The sequence below is a fragment of the Abramis brama genome (assembly GCF_963993115.1).
Source record: "Abramis brama genome assembly, chromosome: 15".
Classification (NCBI taxonomy): domain Eukaryota; kingdom Metazoa; phylum Chordata; class Actinopteri; order Cypriniformes; family Leuciscidae; genus Abramis; species Abramis brama.
In genome coordinates this window covers 38,645,431-38,657,930 of record NC_139977.1, presented here as the reverse complement: position 1 = coordinate 38,657,930, position 12,500 = coordinate 38,645,431, and the positions used below count along the sequence as shown (strand labels likewise).

Sequence of the window (12,500 nt, the reverse complement as noted above, 5' to 3'; positions counted from 1 at the left end):
CGTGTTCATCAATACGTCATACGTCCGGGTCAGAGGTCATGCGTCGGGTCAGAGGTCATGTGTAGGGTGTCAGAGGCCATGCTTCGGGTCAGAGGTCACTATTCCACAGGAACTTGACTCACGTACAGCCATTACTGGAAGTCAGTGATTATAGTTTATAAAGTTATAAATATGGATATTTTTCAGGAATACCGTGGTATATTGAGCATGTGTGTGTGTGTTGTGTCCAGATCCGCACGGGTCTGCAGCACCAGATCATCTGGCCCTGTCAGCCCTACTGTGTTCCTCTGGACGAGAAGCTTCTTCCCGAGCTCCTGCAGGACACCGGCTACGCCACACATATGGTGGGAAAGTGGCATCTGGGAATGTTCCGGAAGGACTGTCTGCCCACCCGTCGAGGCTTCCAGACCTTCTTCGGTAGGATCCCAGTCACTGAGTGGCTGCGTTTACATGCAACCAAATAATCCGTTAGTAATGTGATTGACGGCTCAATCGCACTGAAAAGCCTTCATGTAAACGCCTCAATCGATCCGCTTGAGCTCGATCCCAATGACATTACGATGATTACGAGAGAACATGTAGACACTTGATCGGATTGAAAACCGAAACTGAAAGGACTGCGCATGTGCAATGATGTAGAAATAGCGTAATGACGTAGCAATAGCTTAATGACGTAGCAATAGCGTATTGACGTAGCAATAGCGTAATGACGTAGAAATAGCGTAATGACGGAGCAATAGCGTAATGACGTTGAAATAGCGTAAATGACGTAGCAATAGCGTAATGACGTTGAAATAGCGTAATTACGTAGCAATAGCGTTATGACATAGCAACAGCGTAATGACGTAGAAATAGCGTAATGACGTAGAAATAGCGTAATGACGTAGCAATAGCGTATTGACGTAGCAATAGCGTAATGACGTTGTAATAGCGTAAATGACGTAGCAATAGCGTACTGACGTTGAAATAGCGTAATGACGTAGCAATAGCGTAATGTTGTAGAAATAGCGTAATGACGTAGCAATAGCGTCATGATGTAGCAATAGTGTAATGTTGTAGAAATAGCGCAATGACGTAGCAATAGCATAATGATGTAGCAATAGTGTAATGACGTAGAAATAGCGCGATGACGTAGAAATAGCGTAATGACGGAGCAATAGCGTAATGACGTAGAAATAGCGTGATGACATAGAAATAGCGTGATGTAGCAATAGCATAATGACGTAAAATAGCGTAATGACGTAGCAATAGCGTGATGACGTAGAAATAGCGTGATGACGTAGAAATAGCGTGATGACGTAGAAATAGCGTGATGATGTAGCAAAATAGCATAATGACGTAAAATAGCATAATGATGTAGCAATAGCGTAATGACGTAGCAATAGCGTAATGATGTAGAAATAGCGAGATGACGTAGCAATAGCGTGATGACGTAGAAATAGCGTGATGATGTAGCAATAGCATAATGACGTAAAATAGCGTAATGACGTAGCAGTAGCGTAATGACCTAGCAATAGCGTAATGATGTAGAAATAGCGAGATGACGTAGCAATAGTGTAATGATGTAGAAATAGCGAGATGACGTAGCAATAGCGTGATGTAGCAATAGCATAATGATGTAAAATAGCGTAATGACGTAGAAATAGCGTGATGACGTAGAAATAGCGTGATGATGTAGCAATAGCGTAATGATGTAGCAATAGCGAGATGACGTAGCAATAGCGTAATGATGTAGCAATAGCGTAATGATGTAGAAATAGCGAGATGACGTAGCAATAGCGTGATGATGTAGCAATAGCGTAATGATGTAGAAATAGCATAATGACGTAAAATAGCGTAATGACGTAGCAGTAGCGTAATGACCTAGCAATAGCATAATGACGTAAAATAGCATAATGACGTAGCAATAGCGTAATGACGTAGCAATAGCGTAATGATGTAGAAATAGCGAGATGACGTAGCAATAGCGTGATGACGTAGAAATAGCGTGATGTAGCAATAGCATAATGATGTAAAATAGCGTAATGACGTAGAAATAGCGTGATGACGTAGAAATAGCGTGATGATGTAGCAATAGCGTAATGATGTAGCAATAGCGAGATGACGTAGCAATAGCGTAATGATGTAGCAATAGCGTAATGATGTAGAAATAGCGAGATGACGTAGCAATAGCGTGATGACGTAGCAATAGCGTAATGATGTAGAAATAGCATAATGACGTAAAATAGCGTAATGACGTAAAATAGCGTAATGACGTAGCAGTAGCGTAATGACCTAGCAATAGCATAATGACGTAAAATAGCATAATGACGTAGCAATAGCGTAATGACGTAGCAATAGCGTAATTATGTAGAAATAGCGAGATGACGTAGCAATAGCGTGATGACGTAGAAATAGCGTGATGATGTAGCAATAGCATAATGACGTAAAATAGCGTAATGACGTAGCAGTAGCGTAATGACCTAGCAATAGCGTAATGATGTAGAAATAGCGAGATGACGTAGCAATAGTGTAATGATGTAGAAATAGCGAGATGACGTAGCAATAGCGTGATGACGTAGAAATAGCGTGATGTAGCAATAGCATAATGATGTAAAATAGCGTAATGACGTAGAAATAGCGTGATGACGTAGAAATAGCGTGATGATGTAGCAATAGCGTAATGATGTAGCAATAGCGAGATGACGTAGCAATAGCGTAATGATGTAGCAATAGCGTAATGATGTAGAAATAGCGAGATGACGTAGCAATAGCGCAATGATGTAGCAATAGCGTAATGATGTAGAAATAGCGTGATGACGTAGAAATAGCGTGATGATGTAGCAATAGCGTAATGATGTAGCAATAGCGAGATGACGTAGCAATAGCGAGATGACGTAGCAATAGCGTAATGATGTAGCAATAGCGTAATGATGTAGAAATAGCGAGATGACGTAGCAATAGCGTAATGATGTAGAAATAGCGCGATGACGTAGAAATAGCGTGATGATGTAGCAATAGCATAATGACGTAAAATAGCGTAATGACGGAGCAATAGCGTAATGACGTAGCAATAGCGAGATGACGTAGCAATAGCGTAATGATGTAGCAATAGCGTAATGATGTAGAAATAGCGAGATGACGTAGCAATAGCGTAATGATGTAGCAATAGCGTAATGATGTAGAAATAGAGAGATGACGTAGCAATAGCGTAATGATGTAGCAATAGCGTAATGATGTAGAAATAGCGAGATGACGTAGCAATAGCGTAATGACGTAGCAATAGCATAATGATGTATGCCACAGTGAACCAGGAACAGATGCTCTGTGTTGCTCGTGTGTGTTTGTGTGCAGGATACCTCATGGGTTCAGAGGATTATTTCACTCATCACAGATGTAGTTTGATCGCTCCACTGAACGTGACGCGCTGCGCTCTGGACCTGCGGGACGGGGAGGACGTGGCTGTCAACTACACGGGCCAATACTCCACAGAACTCTTCTCTCAGAGAGCCGAGGACATCATCTCACGCCACGGGCCCGAGAAGGTACTCGCGCTCCTTCAGGTCCCATAGACTCAAACATGCATCTGGTTTAGGGGTGTGTGTGTGTCACGATTTTATCGAAGAAATATCTTTCGTTCAGGTCTAATAACTGTTCAGGTCTTAAAGTGACAGTAGCCTAATAGTAAACATGCTGTCGCTTGTCCTTAAAGGGACAGTTCACCCAAAAATGAAAATTGTTATTTACTCTCTAATGTTGTTCCAAACCTGGAATATTTTTTTTCTTGGGTTGAACACAAAATAAGAATAAGTCTATGTTTGGTTACCCACATTCTTCAAAATAACTTTTATTTTCAACAGAAGAAAGAAATTTATTCAGGTTTAAAACATCTTGAGAGAGTAAATAATGACAGTTTTTCATTTTAATGTAATTAAAACAAAAAACAAAGAGAAAATCACTCACTGTTCTTGACTGAGAACTTTAATAGTAGCTTTAAGAATCAATGTATAATTTATACAGTAAAGTCTATGTAGTGTTTTATTTTTATATTTGTTTCATTTGGATATTATGTTGTGTATATGTAATATGTATCTTTGTTCTTATTTTTTAATAACAAAAAAAAAATGACAAAGATTTTTATCTTCTTATCATGCTCTTCCTGTTCATATCAAGACAAAAAAAGTTGATTTTATTGTTGCTCTTGCCCTTCCCCAACTATACGGTGCTAATATGATTTGTGGAGGTCTTAAAAAGCCCTAAATTTGATTTTAAAACCACTGTCAGAAATGCAAACGCGCATCTCTGCTTTCTGCTAATAATGAGGAAAAACGTTTTCTGGGGTTCGGCAGCCGTTGTTCCTCTATGTGGCGCTGCAGGCGGTTCACGCGCCCCTCCAGGTCCCCGAGCGCTACGTCGCCCCCTACAGCTTCATCAAGGATGCGCACCGGCGCGAGTACGCAGGCATGGTGTCGGCGATGGATGAAGCCGTGGGGAACATCAGCCGAGCTCTTCAGGACGCTGGACTGTGGAACAACACCGTTCTCATCTTCTCCACAGGTACTGAGAAGCTCAGATCTATCATACAGCAGCTTTACAGGCAGTCATACTCCTATAATAGCAGTGCTGTATTTATAGTGCTGACTAGAATATGCATCAGTGACTCAAGAACAACTGAGTAATCCAGACAATTGAGCGTTCGCAGAGACCCGCCCCCTTTAGTTACTGTTGCTATGTCCGACAAGCCACGCCTCTCTCACGCTACATCACTGACACAGGACACTGACTGACAGACAGGACAGAACAAGTTACTTTAGATATCAGACAAAGTCTCAACTTTCAAATTTGGTCATTTTCTAAAGAAATCTAAACAATAAATACCTTTTTATGGCTTCTCAGTTAAAGCTGCTCGTGAACATCATCTCTTCCTTCTAGTTCATTTATAGCTTTAAATAAACATGAATGAACAATGGAAAGATGTCAGTACACACCGTTTTTCAAGTTCAAATTCTCCAACGTTAATCTACTAACTCTCCTGACTGCTTTTTCGGACAAAAATGGCGGATGGCAGATTATGATTGGTCAGATCACCCGTCAATCAAATTCCCTGCGAAGGGTGAATTACGAGATTTAAATGGTCGGTCGCTTTTGTTCCTTTAAGAGATTTCAATGTCTGTCGCTTTTGTTTCATTGTTTCTTAAAACAAGCAAAATGATCTGCCAATGGGGGAAGAAAAATAATGTTAATTTAAACAGAAACAAGATTATTTTTCTTACTCCATTGGCAGATAATTTAGCTTTTTTTTTTTTTTTTTTAAAAACTCACTTAATTTTGATTTATTTCCTCGGAAAACAAAGCATAATATCTTATGGCACTTTACTCCTCTAGTAAATGCTTCTTGATTTAAGAATATTTAGATATTTGGACTGGAAACAAGACAAAAATACTAAGTAAGAAAAGCATTTTTTGCAGTGCAGTAAATAATTTGAACAGTATTGGACTATGTCTGATCAATAGAGGATCAAATGATGTTTTCCACATCAGGGAACAAATAAGTCAAAATGAAGTGTCGTGATCAGTCCATAAGGTGGCGCTGTTTCCCTTGTGTTGGGCAGATAATGGTGGTCAGACCCTGTCAGGGGGGAATAACTGGCCTCTGCGTGGCAGGAAGTGGACGCTCTGGGAGGGCGGAGTCAGGGGCGTGGGCTTCGTGACCGGGCCAATGATAGAGCAGCCAGGAAGTGTCAGTCGAGGGCTCATCCACGTCTCTGATTGGCTGCCCACGATCGTGGGTCTGGCCGGGGCGTCGACCAACGGCACCAAACCTCTGGACGGCTTCAATGTGTGGGACACTATCAGGTGAATGTGAACATCTTCATCAATATTTCCACACGTTGGTGCTGTTTTGATGGCTGTGAATCATTTGAACTTTATTGAAATATGTCTGATCAGTAGAGGATCAAATGATGTTTTCCACACCAGGGAACAGATGAGTCAAAATATATATTTTTTTCATAAACACCTGCCAGTGATGAACTGAGACAAAACATTACAAATAACCGTAAATCTAAGGAAATGCCAGATTATTTATTCTGATTTCATTGTTTTAAGCACAAACTCACTTCATTTTGGTAGTTTTTTCATAAAACAAGACTTAATTTCTTAGTCATTCTGCTTCTCCAGTAAATGCATCTTGATGTAAGAATGTTTAGATATTTTATTTAAGTAATGTCGTGATGATCAGTTGAGCTCTGGGTTTGATCGAAATGTGTGTGTTTGAGATTTCAATGTCTGTCGCTTTTGTTTCGTTCAGAGATTTCGATGTCGGTCGCTTTTGTTTCGTTTGTTTCGTTTAGAGATTTAAATGTAGGTCAGTTTTGTTTCAGATTTAAATGTCAGTCGCTTTTGTTTCGTTAAGAGATTTAAATGTCGGTCGTTTTTGTTTCGTTCAGAGATTTCGATGTCGGTCGCTTTTGTTTCGCTTGTTTTGTTAAGAGATTTAAATGTCGATAACTTTTGTTTCGTTTAGAGATTTAAATGTCGGTAACTTGGTTTTGTATCATTTAGAAATTTAAATTTTGGTCGTTCTCTTGTTTCGTTAAGAGATTTGGATGTCGGTTGCTTTTGTTTCGTTTGTTTCATTAAGAGATTTAAATGTCTGTCGTTTTTGTTTTGTTAAGAGATTTAAATGTCGGTCGTTTTTGTTTCGTTCAGAGATTTCGATGTCGGTCGCTTTTGTTTCGTTAAGAGATTTCGATGTCGGTCACTTTTGTTTCGTTTAGAGATTTAAATGTCAGATTTAAATGTCGGTAACTTTTGTTTCGTTTTAAGAGATTTAAATGTCGGTCAGTTTTGTTTCACTAAGAGATTTAAATGTCGATAACTTTTGTTTCGTTTAGAGATTTAAATGTAGGTCAGTTTTGTTTCAGATTTAAATGTCAGTCGCTTTTGTTTCGTTAAGAGATTTAAATGTCGGTCGTTTTTGTTTCGTTCAGAGATTTCGATGTCGGTCGCTTTTGTTTCGTTTGTTTTGTTAAGAGATTTAAATGTCGATAACTTTTGTTTCGTTTAGAGATTTAAATGTCGGTAACTTGGTTTTGTATCATTTAGAGATTTAAATTTTGGTCGGTCTCTTGTTTCGTTAAGAGATTTGGATGTCGGTTGCTTTTGTTTCGTTTGTTTCATTAAGAGATTTAAATGTCTGTCGTTTTTGTTTTGTTAAGATTTAAATGTCGGTCGTTTTTGTTTCATTCAGAGATTTCGATGTCGGTCGCTTTTGTTTCGTTAAGAGATTTCGATGTCGGTTGCTTTTATTTTGTTTGTTTCGTTAAGAGATTTAAATGTCTGTCGTTTTTGTTTCGTTCAGAGATTTCGATGTCGGTCGCGTTTGTTTCGTTAAGAGATTTCGATGTCGGTTGCTTTTGTTTCGTTTGTTTCGTTAAGAGATTTAAATGTCGTACAGTTTTGTTTCGTTAAGAGATTTAAATGTCGGTCACTTTTGTTTCGTTTAGAGATTTAAATGTCAGATTTAAATGTCGGTAACTTTTGTTTCGTTAAGAGATTTAAATGTCGGTCAGTTTTGTTTCACTAAGAGATTTAAATGTCGATAACTTTTGTTTCGTTTAGAGATTTAAATGACAGTCGCTTTTGTTTCGTTAAGAGATTTAAATGTCGGTCGCTTGGTTTTGTATCATTTAGAGATTTAAATTTCGGTCGGTCTCTTGTTTCGTTAAGAGATTTCGATGTTGGTCACTTTTGTTTAGTTTGTTTCGTTCAGAGATTTAAATGTCGGTCAGTTTTGTTTCATTAAGAGATTTAAATGTTGGTCAGTTTTGTTTCACTAAGATATATAAATGTCGTTCACTTGTTTCGTTCAGAGATTTAAATGACAGTCACTTTTGTCTCGTTTAGAGATTTAAATGTCGTTCACTTTTGTTTTTTATTTAGAGATTTAAATGTCGGTCAGTTTTGTTTCGTTAAGAGATTTAAATATCAGGTTTAATAGAAGCGTGTGTGTGTGTGTTTCAGTCGTGGTCAAGCTTCTCCTCGGGTGGAGCTTCTGCACAACATCGACCCGCTGTTCGTGGACGACTCGCCATGTGAGTGAGAGACCGGTTTACACTGAGACCAGAACCAGGTTTCACTCCCGATCATACATGAGCTGCGTGTCTCTTTCAGGTCCTGGTGATGATGTGTCGGGGGAGTTCCTGCAGGACTCTTTACACTCGTCAGCATCTTGGCCCGTCGCACTCGGGTCGCGTTCAGAGTTTAATATCTCGGTTCACGCCGCCATTCGCTACAAGAACTGGAAGCTTCTGACGGGTTATCCAGGTAAAGTCATCATGAAAGGAGAAGTTGTACTGTTAAATCTTCTGGAAGAAGAACAAATGTGGGCGGGGTGTGTGTAACCGCAGTCACTCCGGCCGACTGTGATGTCACACGCATAACCTCAATATTCCATAAAAGAATAATATTGTCCATTTTGATTCCATATGATGTCTGTGGGTATCCTTCAGGTTGTCCTCTGTGGTTCCCTTTCATAGGTCTCTCAACACTGCGAATATCGCTATGGGAACACCAATAGTGTGGACGAATGTTTGAAGTCCTTATACCATCCATATATACAATAGCGCTTAACGTATGTGTCATATTAGTATGCTGCGCGCTATTTCCTCCGATTTTATTCCTTCAGGAGGCGGATTTTCTGTTGCCCGTAGGAAAGTGTGTTTATCGTGTTCTTTGCTATAATTCAGAGCAGTTTTACCACACAGTTTTAAGAAATGCATCGACCCGTATGATAGGTTCATCGCAGGAGGAGACACTCATAACAGGGGCGTGCAATGTCTGGGTCTTAAACATGCCCAGGCGGCGCTTCACTGACTGTCGTCACTGTGATAGCCTGCGTTTGTAAGTTTTGCCGCACAAGATGGATGTTTGGGGTGACGATTATGAGCCTGAGCGCATGGAGAGCGAGCAGACGGAATATTCGCCCTTTCTTTAAAGGGATAGTTAGCCCATGATTTACTCACCCTGAAGCCATCCTAGGTGTATATGACATTCTTCTTTCTAGCTTTATAATGGAGTGAATGGGCATCATATCCATCTTAAAAGTGCATCATATCCATCATAAAAGTGCATCATATCCATCATAAAAGTGTCCCAAACGGCTCCGAGGGGTTAATAAAGGCCTTCTGAAGTGAAGTGATGCATTCTTGTAAGAAAAATGTCCATATTTAAAACTTTATCGACTAAAATAACTAGCTTCTGGCAGACGGACGTACGCAAGTCGACTTACGCCAAAAGAGTAACCATGGCCCATGTTGCCATCCAAACCGTGTAGAGTTACTTCTACTTCCGCTTTGGTTAGGAAATCCTACATGGCCGCTGGGTAGGCAGCAGCCTCTCTTCATTCGATGGCTGTACTTCAGGCCTATCAAGCAGAGCTGATAAAGAGTTAGATGAGGGAGAAGGCCTGACTCAAGAGGCTGTTAAAGAACTCAGGCGGGCCACTGACTTGGCGCTTAGAGCTACCAAGCACACTGCCCGCGTAGAGTAGAGCGCCACCTTTGGCTCACTCTTACTGACCTTCCTGTTGGAGGCCCCTGTGTCCAAGGACGGTCTATTTGGCGAGTCTGTCAATGCTGTGGTGGAGAAATTTCGAGCAGCGAAACAGCAATCTGCTGTTTTCCGCCAGCTTATTCCCTTAGGCCTAGGGAGAGCGAGCGACAACCACCTACAGTCCGTTCGCGCTCGTCTTTCCTGCAGCGCCCCCGTGAGGCACAGCGAAGTTAACCATCACCTATGGAGCCCCCTCGCAGAGACTGGGGCCCCAGGATGCATCCACCGTTTTGTTCACGACACAGAAGGATAGACCTGGGTTTGATGGCCAAGACCTCTTGACCCCACGCCCCCAGAAATAGTTCCTGAGTCCTTTGCTCGTCCTCGGAGGCCTGTCCCTCCATCGGAGAGTTTGGACGAACAGCGCAAGCGTATTCGCCTCTCTCATTGTGGCCTCGTTCTGCCACAAATTGCGTCTCGGGCGGAGCTCCCTCGACAAGCAGCACCCCAGACACTCCACACACTCATGCCTTCGGAGTTCCGGGAAAAGCCCTAGGGTCACGGGCACGTGGCCCGTTTATGACGGCGTTCAAAACCCCCACGTTCGACGTGGTGGGCCAGCCTGATCGGGCAATTAGACAGGTCCCTGTTGTAGAGGTTTCCCCCATTTATGTGCTTTGGAACCCTACGCAGGGGGACCGGTCTATGACTACCATAGTCACTCCACTCGTACTTCCTGTTTCTGCAGACGCCAAGGGCTCTCTGCAATCAGCAAATGTATTGACACCTGCAGTTCAGCAGGTTCCAGAGGAAGAACGGCTAACGCCCCTAGCAGAGTACTGGGCCTTGTGGTAGCGCCTGCCCGAAGTCTCACAATGGGTGTTACGCACCATTCGGCACAGTTACACCATTCAATTCAGGAAATGCCCACCTCCTTTCCATCCTTCTCAAGACGGTGCGTCCTGGGGAGATTTTGACTCTGAATCAGGAGATTGTGTCAATCCTAGAGAAAGGGGCTATAGATCCAATACTGGACTTACGTCACCTAATCCTTGTGCTCAGAGTGAGCAGATTCAAAATGCTGATGTTGAAGTCCATTTTGTCTCATGTCGAAACCGGAGATTGGTTTGTGACTAACAATTTGAAGGATGCGTACTTCCACATCCAGGTCGTCAAGAGGCACAGGAAGTTCCTCAGGTTCGCTTTCGAGGGCAAAGCGTATCAATACAGTGTTCTTCTGTTCGGACTAGCTCTGGCTCCTCAAACATTCACAAAGCTCTGGCCCTGCTGCGGCCCCAGGGCGTCCAAATCTTAAACTACCTGGACGATTGGCTGATATTAGCTCAATCTCAGGACTTGGCAATAGTACATCGAGACTTGGTACTCAGCCATTTGAGGAGCTTGGGTTTACGCATAAACCTTCAGAAGAGTGTGTTGCTGCCACGTCAATACATGACTTTTCTGGGCATAGAACTAGACTCTCAAACGATGCGGGCACAGCTGTCTCCACACACCCCCATTGCCACCCGTTTCGCAGAGTAATGATCACACGCAGAGGCTTTTATGCTCTGCGTCCGTGGTCGAGACTTTCACTCCTTTACAGAGGAGTCCAGCTGGGGGTGTCCTGATCACGACAGACGCATCCCTCACAGGCTGGGGGGCAGTCTATCAGGGTCGCCTGATTTCTGGAGTCTGGGAAGAGGAGTATCGCGGGTGGCACATAAATCGTTTGGAATTGCTAGCAGTGTTTCTGGCACTCAAACGGTTCTCACCCTGTCTGAAGGGGTGTCACATATTGGTCAGGACGGACAACATGACTGTAGTTTTGTACCTGAATCGCCAAGGAGGTCTACGCTCTCATCCCCTGTACAGGTTGGCAAAGCGTGTCCCCCTTTGGGCACAGACCAGGTTTCTGTCGGTCAAGGGGCGGTTCACATTCCAGGCCATCTTAGCCTGGGAGCAGACCTGCTTTCAAGGCAGGGCTTGGAACCGGGGGAATAGAGGTTTCACCCTCAAGTGGTGAGCCTCATATATCAGCAGTTTGGCAGAGCAGAGGTAGATTTGTTTGTGAAACTGTATGCTAATTGTCAATCTACTAACAACTGGAAATTAGCCGTAGAGACTAAAGCTGCTCTTTTTATCAAAAGGGACTGTCCACGTCATTATAAACTAATAAACTAAACTAATCGTATTTGACGATAGTGGTCTTGACAGAACTAAGGTAGTGTCAACCCCTTTTTGTTCTCAGCTGAAGGCTTTTTCCCATCCTGATTCGGAGACTGGGAGTGATGCACAGCCTCTCGGCCTCTGCCCGGTCAGGGCACTGAAGGTCTATGATGACTGATCAGCCCAGTGGCGTAAATCAGAGCAATTGTTTGTGTGTTTTGGTGGTAAAAACAGAGGGGCTGCCGTCACCAAACAGAGAATGTCTCATTGGGTGATTGAGGTTATCTCGTGGCTTATGAGGCACATGGTTTGGCTTCGCCTCTAGGTGTGCGTGCCCATTCCACTAGAGGAATGGCTTCTTCTCAAGCTCTTTTTAGGGGCTCTTCTTTGGAGGATATTTATGTTGCGGCAGGATGGTCTTCTCCGAACACTTTTATCAAGTTCTGCGGTCTGGACATGAGAATGGCTCCGGGCTCCCAGGCCTTATCTGCTTGAGCGGACACTTTCCACGGTCTTCCAGCTATTCTCAGGTATGTGAAGGCGTTATGGTATAAATCGTTTCCATAGCGGTATTCGCAGTGTTGAGAAACCTATGAAAGGGAGTGTAACCTTTGTTTCCTGAGTAGGGAACGAGACACTGCGATGCCAGCCTTCCTTTACTTCCCTTCCCTTTGAGTAGTGCTTCCTTTGTCATGGAATCTGAGGAAATAGCGCGCAGCACACTAATATGAAGCATACGTGACGTATTCTTAGGGTGGTGCTAAGCGATATTGGCCAATCAAATTGGCGTGATGATATAA

The 12,500-nt window shown here is 42.7% G+C and overlaps 1 protein-coding gene across 2 annotated transcripts in view; it reads left to right on the top strand.

The window, feature by feature from the left end:
* arsb (arylsulfatase B) overlaps positions 1-12,500 on the top strand; it is a 16,908-nt gene that overhangs the window by 1,949 nt on the left and 2,459 nt on the right. The window contains exons 2-8 of one of the 2 annotated variants that reach the window (XM_084136237.1): positions 231-417; positions 3,334-3,524; positions 4,329-4,536; positions 5,592-5,835; positions 8,005-8,075; positions 8,155-8,307; positions 8,493-8,575. In XM_084136237.1, the coding sequence (XP_083992363.1) occupies positions 231-417; positions 3,334-3,524; positions 4,329-4,536; positions 5,592-5,835; positions 8,005-8,075; positions 8,155-8,307; positions 8,493-8,560 (1,122 nt within the window). In that variant the 3' untranslated portion in view covers positions 8,561-8,575. Of the gene's footprint in view, positions 1-230; positions 418-3,333; positions 3,525-4,328; positions 4,537-5,591; positions 5,836-8,004; positions 8,076-8,154; positions 8,308-8,492; positions 8,576-12,500 lie in introns of those variants that run through there. The other variant, XM_084136236.1, reaches the window with a different exon arrangement.